At 42.2% G+C, this 19,215-nt stretch overlaps 2 protein-coding genes across 3 annotated transcripts in view; both read left to right on the top strand.

Moving 5' to 3' along the window:
* Positions 1-4,367, top strand: part of jph3b (junctophilin 3b) — a 56,015-nt gene extending 51,648 nt beyond the window's left edge. Inside the window, exon 6 of the mRNA XM_085414671.1 lies at positions 2,140-4,367. Coding sequence (XP_085270797.1) covers positions 2,140-2,220 — 81 coding nt within the window. The 3' untranslated portion in view covers positions 2,221-4,367. The remainder of the gene's footprint in view (positions 1-2,139) is intronic.
* Positions 4,368-6,041: 1,674 nt separating this feature from the next.
* zcchc14 (zinc finger, CCHC domain containing 14) overlaps positions 6,042-19,215 on the top strand; it is a 28,017-nt gene continuing 14,843 nt past the window's right edge. For both annotated transcript variants that reach the window (XM_085414672.1, XM_085414673.1), the window contains exons 1-3: positions 6,042-7,434; positions 9,565-9,789; positions 17,937-18,165. In XM_085414672.1, the coding sequence (XP_085270798.1) occupies positions 6,940-7,434; positions 9,565-9,789; positions 17,937-18,165 (949 nt within the window). In that variant the 5' untranslated portion in view covers positions 6,042-6,939. The remainder of the gene's footprint in view (positions 7,435-9,564; positions 9,790-17,936; positions 18,166-19,215) is intronic.

The following is a 19,215-nucleotide window of genomic DNA, read 5'->3' on the forward strand; positions in this document are numbered from 1 at the left end:
TCTCTCTCTCTCTCGCCGTCACTCCTAAAACTTCCCCCTCTTCCTAAACAACCAAATGTCATGTTGCCATATCATTTTTGATTGGTCGACATGTTACATTTTTCCATCAACACGAACAGGCTGATTTTTGTTTTGTTTTTAGTTTTTTTGCTCATAAGCAGAGAGTGCTCGCTGCGCTGTCCTTAGACAGTAAACGTGACGAAACTATTGAGGAAAAAACGCCGCGTATATATTGTTTATCATGACTCTGGCTTTACGTGGCCTATTGACACAATTTAAAAACTGGTATATATCACCTTGTTGCTTTGTCATCTTGAAGTGGTCATGTGATTGGCTTACCACGACAACTTTAGTATTTCTCAGTCAAACAGCAGCACTCATGCGATTATTTTGCCCCCTCAGCTCCAGGTGTTGTGCCAAAAAGTAACTGCTGCCTGCGGGAGCGCGTGGAGCTGCTAATCACTGTAGCGCCCAGATTACTTACGTAGACAGCTACTTCAGTGGAACTGATATAAGACGCGATAAGCTGAACACAGCTTCAACCATCTGTTTGTTGAAAAATAGTAACGCGACCGCACCGCATTTTCTTGTTAGTAACGGTAACGGCGGTGTAACGATAGAAATAGCAATTAGTTTGATTACTCGTTACTGAAAAAAGTAACGCCGTTGCTTGTAACGCTGTTATTCCCGTCACTGATGACAGCTGAGATATACTCAGCCCCCCTGTGACCCTGATAACGACAGAAGAAAAGAAAGGATGGATATTTTAGATAACATATTATTTTGTGTGTCATGTTTTCCAGTATCACCTCCACTGCAAATCAAATAACAAGAATGAAAAGTAATAATATTGTATTAGTTGGTGTATGTGTGTGTATTATTCTTCTGTAAACAATATATTCTGAGCTTAGAGATGGATACAAAAAAGACCTTAAAATACTTTTTTTAAAGACTTTTATTACAACATCATAAAATAGCAAATTAACAGCAGTTTTTAAATATATTTTAGAGGAAAGCAGAATAGTATAAAAAACAAAATACTCACATTTGTTTAAAGAGTTCCATGATCTGATATTGAAATTTTGTCTTTGAGAGAAATGCTTAAATTAAGAAACCAACATGTATTGCATATTTTAAGTCAGTATCCTAAGCTCGCTTTAACTGGGAGTTGTTTACTGTGCCAGTCCAACATACCTTAATGAATATGGTAACTTACCATAACTAACTAGGGGCTTTTATTGTGAAAAGCAGAGATATTCCAAGTTCCTTCTGTTGTCCTGGAGAGATTTAGGACTAGGTCTTCAAAAATGTCACAACACTGTATTTAACTTGACACTTGTGTGTTCAAGATGATCTGTACTGAAAATCCCAGAACTACAGGATTTGTAAACTAGTAATATGCCTTGATGAAATACCAGAATTCATCTGACAGCGGCAGTTATGCAGTGAGCAGTGCAATAACACAGTTTCCAAAAAGAACAAGAATAAATTAGATAAGAAAATGAATGAATGGATAAACAGAAGAATAATGAATACTGTTTTGTTTAAGACAATCACGTGTGAGCACTAAAAATATGGCAATAATGAAAACAGGATCTCCACTATAGCCTCCAAAGGGTTTGCACTGTTAAGAAAAGGTTTTCCAGTTCAACCAAGCCTTAGAGTATTTTAGCTGATGCCAGGAATTCTCATTTTCTTGTTGACCAAAGTTACACTTTCTGTCATATTGGCTGAAGCTGAATTAAACCTGCCATATCCTGCTGGGGAGTGAGTTTAGGGCTTTAGAGATGGGTGAAAGTGCACCACTGTAAATTCAGCTCAATTGAGTTTTGTTTATATAACGTCAAATCACAACAACAATTACCTCAAGGTGATATACCTCAAGGCGTATGTGTGTGTGTATATATATGTATGTGTGTATATATATATATATATATATATATATATATATATATATATATATATATATATATATATATATATATATATATATATATCTGAGGAGATAAAAGGATGAATATAAATGTGAGTGGTTTTCAGGTTGAATGTACTGAAAACAGCCTCTATTGTGAGCTCTGTGTGTGTGTGTGTCTTTATTATTGACACTTTCTCTCTTTTCTCTCTTTCTCTCCCACGCAGGCATACAGCTCCATCCTGGTTGTCATGGTGATTCTGCTCAACATTGGAGTGGCTATTTTGTTTATCCACTTTTTTATTTAAAGACAGCACCGCTTTCAGAGTCAGCCCACCTATGCTACAACAACTATAAATTCATATGAGTATTACGGCGAATCTGCTGCCCCTTCGTGTTCCTGGTGAGATTACTGCAACCAGCTGGGACCAAGGAAGGCTCCACCCTCATTTGGGCTAAAGGTGGCTAACCCAAACTAAGCAGAGCTTGGTCCGGCCGTCCTGGAAGAAATGCTGAAGTGCAGAGCCCAAAGGGGTGGACAAAGGAGGGGTAAAGCAGTCCAGATGACTGGACTGCAGTGAGATAATATAGTCCAGAAACTGGACTTAAGTGAGCTTCAGAGGTTCACGTCAAGACTCGAGTGGGCTGCCTGATTCTCAGGCACGAAAGCTGCAGCTGGCATTTACAGCAAGTGCACAGACAGGACTGACCAGACAGACTTTTTCATCTTCAAATCATAGTTTTCAACAGATTTGTAACTTAAAATTTATTTATTAACATTTTCTCTCATGTACAATACATTGATGGATATGTTCTTTATTTTGTAACCTTCCTCCCCTTCTTTCTAAAACTCCTGCCTTTTGGTTCTTCCGCCTGCCCCGGTGTTGTTACTGATGGTTGTGTGCTTATGTTCCATTGTGTTGGCTGAGACACACTCAAGAGCTGCAGAGTGTGTATGCGCTGTCCACACAAACACACATGCACACACACACACACACACACACACACACACACACACACACACACACACACACACACACACACACACACACACACACACTCATTGCTTTTACCCCATCCTTCTTCTTCTTTATCTGGTTAATTTTTATCGCATACTGTGTGTGAGGAGCAGCATGTTTGGATATCATGTTCACAGTGAGATGCGAGTTTCTATCAAGCTTGGATGTTTTTGCCATCACAGTGTATGCCTGTGTGTGTAGGTGTGACGGTGTGTGTGTTTGTGTGTGTGGTCTCAAAATTGCACAGTGGCCTTTCATGCTGTTCATGAACTTTACAAGAGCATCTCACGAGGACAGAGTCGGCGCACAGCAACATCTAGCCGACTAGCATCAGCTGACAGCTGCACTCGCTCCATCTCTCTCCCTCCCACTCAACCCCACCTCCACACACACCGGTCAAAGGATGGAACTTCCTCTGAGTTGGTGGACATTCACAGCACAGCGTATTGGCAGAGCCCTGCGCCTGCTGTACCACCAGCTGAGGTATTTAAAGGAAAATACCGCTTCCATCGAAGCCTCACAAATACGGCTTTCTGACTGCTTCTGTTAAAACCTAACCTGAAGATAATGACACCATCTTTTATACTATACTTGCAAGATGTCTGAAAAAAATCCTAGTCGCCCAACTGCATTGCTTTTGTAGAGCAAATTGATCCAAGTACAACAATGCATGCATATGTGCTGTAATATCTTAGTTGTGCGTTGAATCTGGAAGCTTCAGAAGCTTCAGAAGCAACATGTTAGGTTTTGACAGGAGCACAGTTTGGAGAGCGGCCTCTTTCTCATTGATTTTACTCAACTAAGCGACACAGATTGAAGTCCCTAGTTGGAGCTAGGTGATGCAATGCTGTTGTAGTAAGCAGTAGCCAGCGCCAAGTGAGGATTTATCCTTTCCATTCCTTCACTTCTCCTCTGCTGAGCAAGACGCTTACTGACACGCAAGACTGTCGCAGACAGCTGTCGTGCTTTTTAATCAACTGGATTTCTCTCAAACCGCCCAGTACAATCCCTCTGTTTCTTTCCATGTGTGCACATGACTGCTCAGAGAGTACCGTATATGAACATCTGTGTGTGTGTGTGTGTGTGTGTGTGTGTGTGTGTGTGTGTGTGTGTGTGTGTGTGTGTGTGTGTGTGTGTGTGTGTGTGTGTGTGCGTGTCTGCTCGTCCTTCTCCTTCCTCATGATCGGATGGCAGGATGGCTGAAACCCTCACCATCAGTAACAACTTCCAGGAGGGGCAGAGAGGTTTGCTGTTGCTTTTCTGTCCGACAGCGTTTCTCAGGCTGTAGGCTCATTTCTGGCGTTTCCCCATGTTCTGACAACACCTCGGTCTAGAAGCTCTGCTGTATGTCATCAGCCTGGTGACGATGCCCTGCACCACCCCGTTAGTCTGCAGCATGCTACAGCATGCCAAGCTCTCTCTCTCTCTCTCTCTATAGTTTCACTCTCCTCTTTCTTTCTTTCTTTCTTTCTTTCTTTCTTTCTTTCTTTCTTTCTTTCTTTCCGTTTCTGGGAGTTACTCTGTTTTTCAGTTGTGTGGAGAAAAATAATGAAAGTGTTTGAAAGAAAACGACTTGGCTCCTGTATTTTTGGTTTCTCTCTCTCTTTCTTTGCGTTGCGTTGTGTTTTCATACTTTCTGTGTGTGCAGTTTTTGCAGCATCCCTGATGCAGAGAGGGAGTGGTACAGAACCTGCTTGGGAGGGAGGGGTATGGTTACTATAGCAACCTTAGACCTTTCCTCCGTCAGCAGAGGGCGGGGTCTTTATTTATGGGCGGGGCTTACCTATAGAGACTAATGTGCTGAAACAGTCGAGACGATGGAGCAAGGGAGAACTGCAGGTGGAGGAGAAAGAAGATTAGAACTACATTGTAGGGCGAGGTGAGGGGACACAGTGCACTAGAGTTAGCGCATTTTATTATTACGTAAATCAGAATTTAAGCAGCACTTTTAGGGTGTGTGTACATTTTTTATCATCTGTGAGGAGGCAAATATTACGCTGGACACAACACCACGTCCGTCGGCAATGTGCCGCTGCAGCAGGCATCAGCATAGCCATCTGCTGCCATCTTCTGGACCTATATATGAACTACACCAAAAAGGCTGTAAAGTTTAAATATATACACTGTTCCGCCACAACAGTTAAAAGGAAAAAAGGAACCCAGACATGAAGTGGAAAACCTGATTTATCCTATTATAAGTCTTAGGTCCTGACATTCACACTGAGACGACCAGATCCACTTAGCTAAGTTGGATAAGTAGTTAAGTGATAGTTATCCCAGCTAAAACTGGGCGAAAGTCAGGGGGGAAACGCTGGACACATTACCAGCTCAAAACAGCATGACCAGATTCTAATATACTAAAATAAATTTAAAAAAAATGTTTTTGTGGGACATGAATTTACGGACGGGTCACAAGGGATAAAAACATGGTGCATTCCCAAAGATTAATGCCAGTTCAACCGCCATACACTTAAATTGCACTCCCTGACGACTGCAGCCTCATTCAGAAGAACACCAAATCTTTAACTCAGGTCTTACTCCCAGCACACGACTTTAAAGGCACATGAAGTAGTATCAAACTCTGAACACACATCATTCTGCTCAGAGGTACTCAAAGATCAGTAACTATTAGCAAAACTCACCTCTAAGTGGAGGGGAAATGTAAAATACTGTGCCAGGACTTCCTCAAAAGTGACAGTTTATAAGTCATGATATGCATTTTTAAATACACTGATGATGCCATACTGAAATAAATAACTAAATAAACGACTAAAGGGAACTTTACCAAAAAAATCCCCGAATTTACCCCCAAAAAAAGTGAACCAGTACTGACAGGAAACTACTATTCTGCATATTCTCTTCCGTGGAGATTATTGATTCGATATTGGAATAAAGACAACTGTTGCAGTTCTCTTTATTCCATGAAGCTGAAACTGCCTTGGAAGCATCAGTTGAGTGTGTGTCTGGCACTTTAAATACCTAATAACTAAGCGCAGTATGAACGCATGAGAAAAAGATGTGGAATAAAAGGGCAACGGATATCGCTCTGAACCAATCGCAGGAGGAGCCTCGATTAAAGACAGCTCTCGCAGCCAATCAGAGCAGACCGTTCTCTGTGGTAGGTTTGTCTTGTTACCAGAGTTGGGATAATGTTATATACAGCTGTTTTTCTCGCTTCCAAGATTCATGGCAGAATTAGAAGAACCTAGAAGTAAAATGTGCACCAAATTCCTTCATGGCTTCTTTAAAAAACGCCTCCAGAGTCGTCAGTGAGATTTCTTTTTAATCCACAGCTGCTTTTGATGAGGTAATGTCTAAGAAATGTTCTCGTGGTATTTCCACTGGTAACCAGCAGTAGCTTCGGGATCTACTAGTTGTGTTTACAAACTTGAAATCCGGCAGTCTTTGGCTGGTGCCCGCGGCTCCTCGTACAAGTTTTGGGAAGCCATGAGGACGGTGGAGCAACTCTACAGGAAGGGCTTGTTGTTGTGCCTTTTGGCTTGGCGGCTCGGATCAAAAAGTCTCGGTGTGTTTGAGGGTATCATTGAATGGGGCGGTGTGTTTTGATCTCGCTTGCCTTTGTGCAACCACTGTTTCTGAGCCGTCAGGGGGTCCGCGGTCCGACCGGCGGAGGGGGACACGGCGGAGGGACTCTGGGCTGCCGTGCTCCGTGGTGAATGCAGACCAGTCCACTTTGGCTCCATGTGAGACGACTTTGGGGAGATTCTGGTTCGGGAAGGCCTGCTTAGGTGTCGTCTCTGCTCCGACAACAAAGGAAACGACTGTTGCTTGTTAAATTTCACTCCTGCGGCCGCTCTCAGACAAACACCGAGAACGTTGAAGTGGCAAACAGCCGCTTAAACCTAAGTTGGTAAATTAGGACTGAGTTTGCCAACGACGCCTGCGCAATTTGTGCGCACACCCGAGCGCGCTCCCTTCAAGTCGTTTTTAAAGTGAATTCTGTAGTTACTGTACCGGTCCACATACAGTGTGAGTGCGTGTGTGAGGATGGTGGAGAGCCAGAGCTGTGTTCACAGAGAGGGGGTGTACCGCTGGTTCTCCTCACTCAACTCAGCCCAGAGGGCAGAGTTCCTGTGCGGCCTGCTGGACCTTTGCGTCCCCATCGAGCTCCGTTTCCTCGGCTCGTGCTTGGAGGACTTGGCTCGCAAGGACTACCACTCTCTACGGGATGCGGAGATCAAAGCCAACAACCCCGTCGACCTGTCGGGCCTTACCAACATCACAGATGAGGTGGTGCGCAGCAAGCTGCTGGTGTCCCTCGCACTGCTCGGTTCAGACAACCGGGAGGCTGCGGGGGTCCTGTACCGGACCCTGACCCACATAGACACGGTGATCAATAACTACGGCCTGGCGCTGAACGATGGGAGGACAGAGGAGCAGTTTCTGCTGCTGTTCACCATGGCATCCAACCACCCCGCCTTCAGCTTCCACCAGAAGCAGGTGCTGAGGCAGCAGCTCAGCCAGATCCAGGACATCCTGCAGGTGAGAAAGTGCACCTATAACTCCTTCAGAGGGAGAGAAATTAGTTGGGGAGGGGGATTCACACTTTATTTGTTTACAAGAGCCGTATTTATTGGTAGAAGTGTCAGAGGAAGTTCTGGCTTGATTGGCAGATGGTGCATTAAAACAGCACAGAGTGTGATATGAAATCGTGTGCCAACTTTTTTGGCAGACTGAGAACTGTTTCAAGAAACGTTGGCAAAACATGCTGGGATCTAACTTCTGGAGGGAAAATGCACAATTATCAGACAGGAAATGAGGCTATTTCACTTGAATTCTCCCACTTAGGTGCTGACACAGCTGTTCAGGAGGTTCAGTTTATGTATCAGATGGAAAAAGCCTGCACAGAGGAAGAGACTTTCAGTGAGATTTTTCTGTGGTTCCTCAAAAAGAGGAAGTGAAAGGCACTTCAGAAAACAGTACCAAGTTTGAATGATATAACCCAAATACATAACGTAAGTCCAGTTGAGGGATTTACTAAGATCCTGTGATTATCCACTGCAAAAATAGTTAAACAAGATGAAAATGGAAATTCAGATCACCTCAGCTTCGCCATCCAGGGTTATTACTGGTGCGTGGCCAGAGGTGAGGGTTTCTCTTCTGGTCAGAAAAGAAAGTGTGATTACAGCAAGTGAAACACCAGCTGGTTACAGGTGTGCAGCACATTCATGTTACCTATGCAGCAAATTACAGGTGAGATACTGTAAATGACAGGCTGCCTGTGAATGCCACAGACCTTGGTCTGTGCTGTTCAGTACTGAACAAGGTAAATTACATGGTTGTAGGTGAAAGCAACAAGTGGTGGGTTATCAGTGCTGAATAGATTGAAGAGGAGCTACCTGTGCTTATTTCAAGCTCAATATTTTCTTTCTTTCTTTATTTCTTTCTTTCTTTCTTTCTTTCTTTCTTTCTTTCTGTTTTTTTTTTACTTTGCTTCATTTAAAATTGAAGATAATCTTTAATCATCTGAAATGAGCCGTTTAAAATCTCTTTAAGCTATCTCTGCTGGGATTGGCTGTCCTTTGCAAACTGAAGGTTTTGAGGAGCAGGAATTAGTTTATCGTTTTTAGTGATAACAATGTTATTCTCTGTCGCGAAATCAATCAATGTAGAGCAGTGTCACAAACCACGGAAGCCCCAGAAAAGTGCAATCAAACGATGAGTTTATTAACAGCCCGGAGAAAACATCAACATATGTCTTCTGACCAAAATACATGTTGTGGACACTTATAAAGCAGTGGGGTACACGCCCCCCCATGGCGTCAATGACAGATTAAAATAGGTTCCAGACATTAGTCACAGTTAATCGTACATCTTTAATAGCTATAAGCAGACATACAACTTCTCTTTTCTATAACACCTTCCATACAAGGTAATAAACTTCAAGCCCTCAGGGTCTCTGAGGCTAATTATTGACTCTGATTGTCTGTTACCAAGTAGAATAAAATATATTAAGACACCAAATGAGTTGAGACCTCAGGCCAGACACATTCCTAGATTATATGTATTATATGTACTATAAGCATGCATTGCAGTTATCCTTCTATGTTCTAGTTTCCCTCAGCATGTATCACCTGGACAGTCACGCCAGTGAAGCTTAAAACCCTTAATGAACTGAACATCAACTCAAAATAAGCACAGATATGCAATGTGTATAAAATACTTCTAACCGTACTTGTAATAAAAGTTAACATAATGGAAGGATCCTCAAATGGACATCTTCAATAAACAACTGTAATGCAGTATCAATACTGTGAGAAATATTATTAGATGAAATAATGCTGTAAAGAATGTTATTAATGCAATTATAATGATGCAGATTATATGGCAGCAATAAAAGAATTTCTGTATCTCCACATTCTCTCAGAAAAATCTCACAGTTAAACATCTCCTCCCAGAAAAACTCTTATATATGACTAAAATTTAATTTAATTACTTCCATTATGATGGAAAATCTCCTACAAATAAGCAGGAGGGTAGTTCCACATTTCTTTTTTGTGTCCTGTGCAGACCAGAGATGAATAGATAAATGGATCACGCTGTCACTCAGCATGTTGCAGGTAGTCATATTTGTGCTCTTCACCCTGGTACTGTGTGTGTTTGTTGTTCCAGGCAAGCAGTGGAGGAGGAGGAGGAGAAACTCAAGCTGCAGGGCCGAGCGGTGAACGAGCTGCCATCTGTTACGCTCAGCCGCATCACCACTATCACCGTCAGTCGGTGTCCCTGCCTCTGTCCCCCTTGTCTCCCACTGCCTGCTCCCTGCCTGATGCCAGCGCTGCCTACCTGCCTCTGTCTGCCTGCCAAGCTTGCCTCACACACTGCACCTGCTGGCACAAGGTAGGAATAGTTTAACACTACACCAAGCTTCAGTTCAAACACAAAATGTATTTGAGTTTGTTTTTGGGGGGAGGGGGGTTTTGCCTCCAAACGCGAACTTGTCCTTGTGAACGCCTACTTAACTATAACTTTCCATCCATTCACTTCCGGGTGAGGGATTTACGCCCTGGACAGGTCGCTAGCCTGTCGCTAACTAATTAATGATAAATGTTCTTTTTATAAGCACAATATCAATCAGATTTATATCAACTTGTTAAAGTGTAAACATTCAGCAAATATTTATTTATTAACTTCAGCAATTGGAAATAAATATAACAGTCTTATTAAATGCAGCTTCAGGGTTCATCATAGGAATGTTATTATTTTGACGCTCAAGGCATAAAATATATCTTTCATGTTGAGACCAGTCGAGCTAATCCTAGCTCGTTTTCTTTGGCTTGATGTGCCGGGCTGTACACATCAACCCTTATACACACTGTGAGCTGAACAAAGAGGGTGAAAGCTGTGAAAGAACACGTTACAATATACAGTTTCTTAATATTGTGCTAGAAAAATGGCAAATAGGTTCAGTGAAATACAGTATATAAGTCAAAAGCAGAGTTTGTATAATTTTAACAGGTTGTTTGATATGATCACATTTATTCTTTAACACAGACTGAAGTTGGCTGCCTTTATGTTGAATTCTCGATGATCCCACACTGCTTCATTAATGTTGTAGCCTGGGCTCTGGGGAGGCCAGTCTGACTGATAGTGTCCCGTTGTGTGTTTTTTGCACTTTTACTTTTTTGAAGCTGCAGATGCTTTCCACATGGCATTGCATGGTGGATCAAAATCTGACTGTCCTGTCTTCCTCCCCTCACCCCCAAACTGGTTGCAGCAGACGGTCGCCCCTCCTTAAGCCTGGTTTTGATGAAGGCTTCTTCCTGTTAAAAAGGAGTTTTTCCTTCCCACTGTCACCAAAGTGCTTGCTCATAGTGGGTCATTTCATTATTGGGGTTTTCTGTCTCTTTATCTTGCAATACACAGTATCTTGAGGGTACTGTTGTTGTGATTTGGCGATATATAAATTGAATTGAAGAATGGCTTTGTCACAGCCATCCTCCACTGAGAACATTTCTGATGCTTGTCAAACAGCTGAAGGGCCAGATGCATCTCTTAGGTCTTGTTTGAGGTCTTTGCTGGATCTTTTCTTTCAGTTTTTTAAGGACATGACTTTCAGATACTGTTCGTCTGGTGTAGATGGCTTTTTTAGGCCTGCTACTTATTTTGTCCTCCACCTGTCCAGGTTGCTCAGATTTTCTGAGGACACATAGCACACCATGCTGAGACATGTCATGTTTTCCACTAGTAGCTCTCACCTTGTTTGTGAAAAAATATTGTTTTATGCCCGTCAAACTCTGTTGTCTTTGGCATTTTTTTATAGAGTCAACTAAATAAATGGGAACAAATAACGTGAAAGCCTGGAGAAATACTGTTCAACATCACTTTAAAACATGACAAGACCGTCTAGCTCCTTGGAAGCAAAATATAAAGAGATGAGGGGGGTGGCTTGAGACTTTTGCATAGTAATTTAAGGAAATCAAGCACATGTGTTATCAATTTTCATGTCAGTTATATTCTAGTTTTCAAGTCAGCAGGACAAGGAGTTTGAACCGTCAACCTGGCTTTTGAGGATGGACCAAACCCCATCCAGTGACAAATGATTAGAAACTGGAAAAGTGCACTTTGTGTAAAACAAACAGTATCTCTTAACAACACTCATAAAGCCATAAATATTGTATATTGGTGCTAAAATGATTACAAGCATGTGGTCTGTCAGCTTGGATGTGTTGCAATGAAAGGTGGAGTCTGTTGGAGGAGATTTCCCAAAATGGTTCATTAACCAGCTGATACAGTAACAACTGAGATAGTGTTGCAGAGATTTGAGGGATTATTTTGAAATGAATCATAAATGTGTAGTTTGGGTACTTTGTTTCTTTCTTTCTCACACACACACACACACACACACACACACACACACACACACACACACACACACACACACACACACACACACACACACACACACACAGCATACGCTCTCTCAGAAGCAGGCAGACACTCCGTTTTAAACATGTGTAAGCACTGAAGGGAAAGTACCCAGCTCAGAGAGGAGCGTTTGTATTTAGTGTTTTGTTGCCCTTGGCTCTTGCTTAGTGCAGGTCAGCACATTTCTCTATGCTGAAATCAACCCTCTGTGGTGTGTGTGTGTGTGTGTGCTTCTCCAGTGAATCCCCAGGAAGTTATAAATGCTCTCTCCCTCTCTCTCTCCCTCCTCTTTTCTGTTTCTCTCTCTGTCTGTCTTTCCTTTTCTTGGCGCTCTGAAGGGAATGATGGCGTTTTATGTGCATTATCTACATTATAGCAGCTTTTCAGCTGAGCCTGCTGCTGCCTTGTGTGGATTGCCACGTGTGACACAATAGCTGAAAGCAGGGTTTATGCTAGCCACGATGCTAGGAGCACAAAAACACGTAACCACTACCAAATTTCCACATAATCAGTGGTATGGGAAAATGCACAAAACCTTAACTTAAAGCTCTGATCTGCACTAATATGAGTTTTCATTAAGAATTTATTAATATGTAAAGGTTATGGCTCTAATATACTTTGGTAACTCTTAAAAAGAAACAATAAAAACCCCCCAAACAGTACTGCCTATTAATACAGCTGCTGTACACTCATAATTAATACAACAAAACTATTAAAGCCAGTTCTGTACTTTCAGTTTTACAACTGCACAGCATAAGACTGCTGTTCTGTCTTTATATCTATACTAAACAGAGACTTAATGTGTTGTGTGTTCCACCTGGTGGGTGGTTTATTGATTGATGCAGTGTTAACATAGATGTTGCAGGTTATTGCTGCATAGGAAGACTAATATAGTGAATTAATGCTGTGCACAGATTAAATAAGAACTGCACTGTGTCTGCTGAGCTTTTGAAGCTAAGCCTGCCAGCATGCTCTTGGGGCTTTTGTTGTCACATGACCATTAGTCATGTGACGCTAACTTGTCAGCCATTTTTGTGCACCACAGTGTAGGGTTCAAGTGATTAAAGCCCCAGTAGCAAAGGGCTAGAGACCAACTGGCAACCGCTGGTTGCTAGGGAAAAATGTGCATTTTTCTGCAGACTGCATGGAAGATGCAGACTCTTCTGCAAACTACTCTCTAAATTGTGGCGAAACTGAAATGTGCGACACATATAAAGATGGAGATTGTTTGCCTTCAAGGTAAGAGTAGTGCCTTTTGAAGGCGACCTGTCTCCATTTTCAGTTTACATCACAACTTTTCAATTACTACTGCGCTGCTAGCAAACTAGCTAGTGCTAGTGGGTGTATTCCATTCAAACTGGAGGCAAATCGTGGCAGTCTGCTAGCAAGCACAAGGAAGCTTTTGGTGCAGCACCTTTATTCCAGTGATCGTGTGTTCCAAAACCTATTTTGTTTTTATTTATTCTTTTAGCTCTCATCAACTTTATTTCCAGAGGCAGAATTATTTGAAATAAAAAAGACATTTTAAACCAATGCATGCTACAGTTCTTTGGTGTGCTTGACATCAAACTTCAACTACATAATTAACCACTAGTTGGTGAACCTGAAAGTCCATACCATGATTATTTATTCATTTATTTATTGTTACACTGCATAGATTTTATCCTTGTAGTTTTAGTTCAAAGAGCTTATGTGAGCACACTGAAGGACTTTACATGACCTACCTCTGCTGCCATGGCTCATTTCTTTTCTTTTAGTGCTGATGACAGCCCCTTTTTCTTCTTCCTGTCATTGGTCCAAAATTCCAAACCATCCAAGAGTGTTTTGACACTGGAAACAAACTAAACCCTGGTTCAGTTTGATCCAGCTCTTTGTCAGTCTCAGGATTGGCTGTTTGGTGCCTGATGGTCTGTGGTAAGTTTCACACCTATAATTTTCAGTTCATGCCAAAGAAAATTCCACACTAAGCGAGTTAGGTGTGAAAAGGCCCAAAGTGCAGCTTTTATCATCTACAGAGAATAAAGCTAACATGACTCGGATTGTTTGCAATCATCAGGTAACTAACTTGTTGCTCTTTTGTTTACAACTTGATCTACTGCCCCCAAGTGGCCAAAAATGAATGAAGCTTTAAAAACAGGATTGAATTTAATGAATGTTTGTTGGGAAATTCACAGAATGCACAGAAAAACTGTTATTAGTGAGATTAACAGCATTTCTGCTTTTCTCAACTACACATAGGACAGACCTTAGTGCCACTCCAGTATTTTCCTCCTCCAGGATTTAAAGCCAACTTTCATGATCTCGTTTTAACACAAAGCAGCTGGATTCTGAGCAACTCCGGGGAGGGAGCAGTGGTCGGGAATTTGATTTTCTCTAGCAGGATCCAGCAATTGCTCATTGGTATAAACAGCAAATGCAGTATGCTGCCCACATCTGGTGGTCCTGCACAGACCTGAATAATTGCCTCATTATATGAGAGCTTTATACGTCTATAAAAACAAAGCTAGTGTCAGAATTAACAGCAGAGTCGAGCTGGTTTCTGAATGCAGGGGGAGGAGGGGCAGCTGTCAGCTCCCAGTCTGAGTTTTACAGTTTTCAGGAGGGTGGTTTTTTTTTTGTTTTTTTTTTGTGCTACTTGCAGCTTTTTTGAATTACTTGGAAGGTCTCTTTCCACACTCCTTGTTTTTCTGCTTTCCTGCCTCATAATCTTGCTTATTCTTGTTGTTCTCGTGAGTGCTGCTTTTGCTTCTTGTACCTCCAGTCTGAGTTTCCGTCCCCTCACTTGCAGTCTGCAGATGGAGCAGAAGTTGGCCGAGTAGCATGCGGATGTGGCAGTAGCACACTTAATTGTTTTCAGATCTACCGCCTGTTTGATTTTAGGCTATAGTATGTTTTGGCTTTTTCCCTTTGAAGAATCATCAGAGCATATCAGCTGAAGTCTCGTAACACTAATCTTTTTGTGTTTCATTTTATGACTCAGCATTATAAGGGGAATTTCCGAGGAACCGGGAGACATAACAGCAGTTAAAGAGCTGATGCTTCCCACTGTTTTTTTTTCTTTTCACATTACTGTACTTAAAATGAACTTCTCATGCTAATTTACAGTTTCACATTTTTATTCTGGGATTCTATCACAGTAGCTTTGCATGATTCACAGTTCAAAGTAATCCTTATTTACCTCATACTGGAACCTCAGTTTATCCTCCTTGTGAAACCAGAACACACCCTCCCTCTGATTGGTTTGAACAGGATGTGGGTAGGGCCCGAGATGACCATGTTGTAGATAGCCCATCTAACTGACATCATCCAGATCCAATACTAGAAAAAAACAGTTTAGGGAACTCAGAGGCCTGAACAGCGATTACTGATTGCCTGTAGTTTTTCATGTTTGTCTGCAAATATTCGCTAACTACTAGTCGGGCAATAATAAATCTGCAGCCAACATGTTTCATAAGGGACAGCTTTTACTTTGAAGGTGAAACGTCTTCATATCCAGTTTCACTGCAGCTTGCAGAGTAGCTGGACAGTGTTTGTGGACACGTCTGTAACTCCCAATCAAATTGCAACTGCAGCAATATGCTAGTGACCAAAGGAATCACAAGGAGGTTTCTGCCACCCATTTGGGGAATATGTCGTTTTCCTTAGCAACAGGTGGTTGCCAGATCATTAACTTGATCCTACATTGTCACTATGATTGTCACATGTCCAAAAATGGGGGTCAAGTTAATGTTGCATTGTTTGTGTCTGCAAAACCTCAAAATGACAATTCATGGGGAAGTTTTTTAATATAATTCTATACAAATGGATTGATTCTCTGATTCAATTCATTATCCATTAGCATTAGCTGCAGCTTATAGTAAACTAGGTAAACACTCTATGAAAGTATAGAACAATCACTGGGACCATTTTTCTTATGAGTACTTCTCATTTTAGTGCATTAATACATTTCCTGGTCATACTTAAGAAAAAACCTTTATTTGTAACCTTATTTACCAAATAGGACTTGACCTCAATAAGGGCTACAGTGTTATCCCATTAAATGGATTTGGATGGTTCTCAGGGCATTTTTATTGAATTAAGTTGGTTAAGTGAAAAGTCTGATGGGTGTTTGATCATCCCGTCAATTCAGACTTGAAAATACTCCTCCTTGGCCTTAAGTGCAGGACCTTAAAATAAAGGCGAGTGTGAGGGTGTTAACTGGTTTGTTACTACACAATAACTTATTTTACTGGGAAGAACGACTTAACAACAGCCTCAAGTCTGGTGATTGAACTTCTGTGACTCAGTTATCTTCAGCAGCTGTGAGTTCCCTGCTTTGTGTACACAAAAGAATAACGTAGTTCTCCAGCTAAACACGTAAACAGTGCATTATCCTGACAGACTGCAAAGCTGGTTTTGGGCTGGGGTAATATTTCATAACCGCGAGGGTTCTGCTGGGATTCACAAACTGTGTTGTTTGTGTTCGAGGCTGACAGTTTGTAGCGCAGGAATGGTGCATGTTAAAGTTCTGCTTTCACCAAAGCATGCGTTAACGTCACCTTATAAACAGCAGACTTGGTGAGGATCTGTTGTAATCATAGAAATGTTTTTCCTCTCTTTTTCCATAAACCTGTAGGCAACCTCCAAAGCTAAGCTGTAAACCCATCATTAATTTGTTATCACCTTATAACATTTTTACGACTAGCTTGTTAGCACAAATTCGCCCGTTTTCACGTCCAGCAGATGACATTAGCATGAGCATCAAAGGCCATGTGATGAAGGCATGTCTAATATTTATTCTGTAACTACATTGTGTTTTAAGCCTGTTTTTTCTTTTTTGGTAGCCTAAAATAGCATCCCCGCCCCCTTGGTTGCCAATGCTACCGTTAGCCAATAACCCTCCAACTCTATGGTCTCTTACAGATATTGTCACCTTAGACTTGAAAAGCAAATATGTTGATGGGCACAGACTAAACTCAAGGCTTGTAGTACACAGTGGCATCGGCCATTATTTATATACAGTCTTAATATATCTGAAGCAGCTCCTGAGGTGAACGTTACACTCTTTAACTTCTTTGTCCTCCCTGCTATTTGTTTGCAGATTCTTAGCTGAAAATGGCTTCCTGCCATCCCTGTAAACTACTTCAAAATACTTTAGAGTTGGGTATTAAGTCTCTTATGCTTTCCCACTTAAGATAAGCCCTTTGATGTCAGACACAATCACTTCATCTGTTGTTCATCTGAAGTATTTATCGTTGTTGATTAAAGTGGCTTTAACGAGTCTTAACTTAGTTGACAGTCTTGGCTTGCATTGTGGACTTTGTTCTGAGGCATTCAGGACATAAAGGTAACTAAACATAACTGAAATGACTTTTACCAGAAAAACTGTTTTCATAATAACTTAATAATCCATATGTGACCAACATGCAATAGTTTGCATGTTGCGGAGTAGCTTAGCAAGCTTTGTTTGGGCGTCTCTCGTCATAGCAGTCGTAGCAGCAGCTCAGCCAGCAGCTCCAGTTTAAGTAGATGTTTGGATGTCAGCTCTTCCTCCCTACTACTGCCCCTCGAGGGCATTGCTATAAATAAGAACTCCCTCTCATTCGACGGGCCTCGTTAAATATTGGTTTGCTTGGCGCTGCCAGATCTTTCTCCTCACTTGGTTTTAGCATCGTGCCAGCCGCTGGAGAGAGAGCATCGCTCAGAGTTTGTTTGCGCGGCGACAGCACAGAGTTTTAAGCGTTGCATCCATCTCGATGCTCGTCGAACGTCGTGTGTTTTGTGAGCCCGTGAAGGCGACAGTTCAAGGGAGGGGGCGTTGTGAGGAAGCTGATTCACTGTTTGCTTTTTCAAACTTCTAATTTGTCAGTTGAACTCTGTTTTATTTCGCTGTGTATCGTCTGAAAGAAAATATATAAAGAAAAAAAGCTACGAGCTTCATTAAATAAGACCGAAAATGTGTGGGTCATGGCAGTCATGTGACAGTGAGTCATGTACTTTCTTTGGTAGTAAATTATTGTCATGCTTCAGTGTGGTTACCAACCATGGCTAAAGCTGAGGAGTAAATATTTACCCGAACTGTAACTGCTTCTCTCTGATCTTCGCTCTGTGGTCGTGACCTCTCACCTCTGCCCCTCCAGAGCCAGACCAGAGAGACCGGCACAGTATTAGGAGCTGCTTTGGGACAAGGAGACCAAACAGTCAGCCAGGACCTGACTTCTCCCCACCAAGAACTCCGTCCTCCACCACCACCTCCTCCTCCCCCTCCTCCACCACCTCCTCTGCCGCCCCCTCATCTGCCTTCTTCTCCACCTGCTGGGCAAAGTCAGGATGCGGCAACTAAGAGCCAGCAGGGGAATTCTGGAAAAGGTGAGCCGGCATTAATAAAAAGTTGTGTTTTACATTTCTAAATTGCCCAATTTCTGACCCACTGCATGGATTTAAGAATATGTATGAATATATTGCCCCCTGGGTTTAACTGGGTGTCACGCTATACACCCAGTTAAACCCAGCCAAACAAGACGTGACATGCTGGCACATCTAAACACTTTGACTGCACTGAAAGAATGCTGCCCTAAGGCTCAGGTGTGTGTAGGCTGCAGTGGAGATGCACCTGGTTTCAGGCTCGGGTGGGCGGTACTATCGCCAAACGGGTAGAAAAAAACATTTATATTGTGGTAAAACCCAGCAATATATCCTTCTTGCGCATCCTCTTCCACAAATATGTTTATAAAGATGCGGAGCAGATATGATTAGGTGTAAGAGACTGTGCACGCTCACAGGTTAGCAGCTTGTCAGTCACGTTGGGCATGCCCTCCTTTATGGTGCTTTCTCCCTCTAGTGGGGACTTGAATTTAAAATGTTTATGTCATGTTGTCTTGAATAAGACCTTAAAATACCGACTGAGACCATAAAATAATCAGGAAAGTGTTTCACAGGAAGCTGGGGGAGCAAAGAGCTGTCGTACAGTTTTAAAGCCACATTGTCACCCAGTGAGCAGCTGGTGTGTTGGGGTGTACGGTACGGTTTAAGGTGGGATGAATCTCTACAGGGCGGGTGCTCGCCTCTGTCCGTAACACAATACTCAACTATCTCTCTACATCATGGTCACACCACATAGCTGTCACCAGCAGAAAACGTGCACGCACACACACCTAGCATACACATACTGTGTGTGTTCAGTATACTTGCAGAGAACTGTGCATATTTCCACACACACAGTGAAACCTTCCCTGTTATTTTCCCTCTGCATTTTTTCCACTTCTAGCCAGACGGAGTAGGCCACGTGTTGGTTTGCAGCATGTTTTCTGGCTCGCACAAAAAAATTTTTTGCAACTGTAAAGTAATAAAGACCGAGAGGCCACATGAAGGATATTTATCTGTGCCATGTCTCCTCAGTGGATAAATGAGACTCTTCAT

Source organism: Rhamphochromis longiceps, linkage group LG7, assembly GCF_057381845.1.
Source record: "Rhamphochromis longiceps isolate RC_006_pf linkage group LG7, R_longiceps_female_GT1.1, whole genome shotgun sequence".
In the NCBI taxonomy this organism is placed as follows: domain Eukaryota; kingdom Metazoa; phylum Chordata; class Actinopteri; order Cichliformes; family Cichlidae; genus Rhamphochromis; species Rhamphochromis longiceps.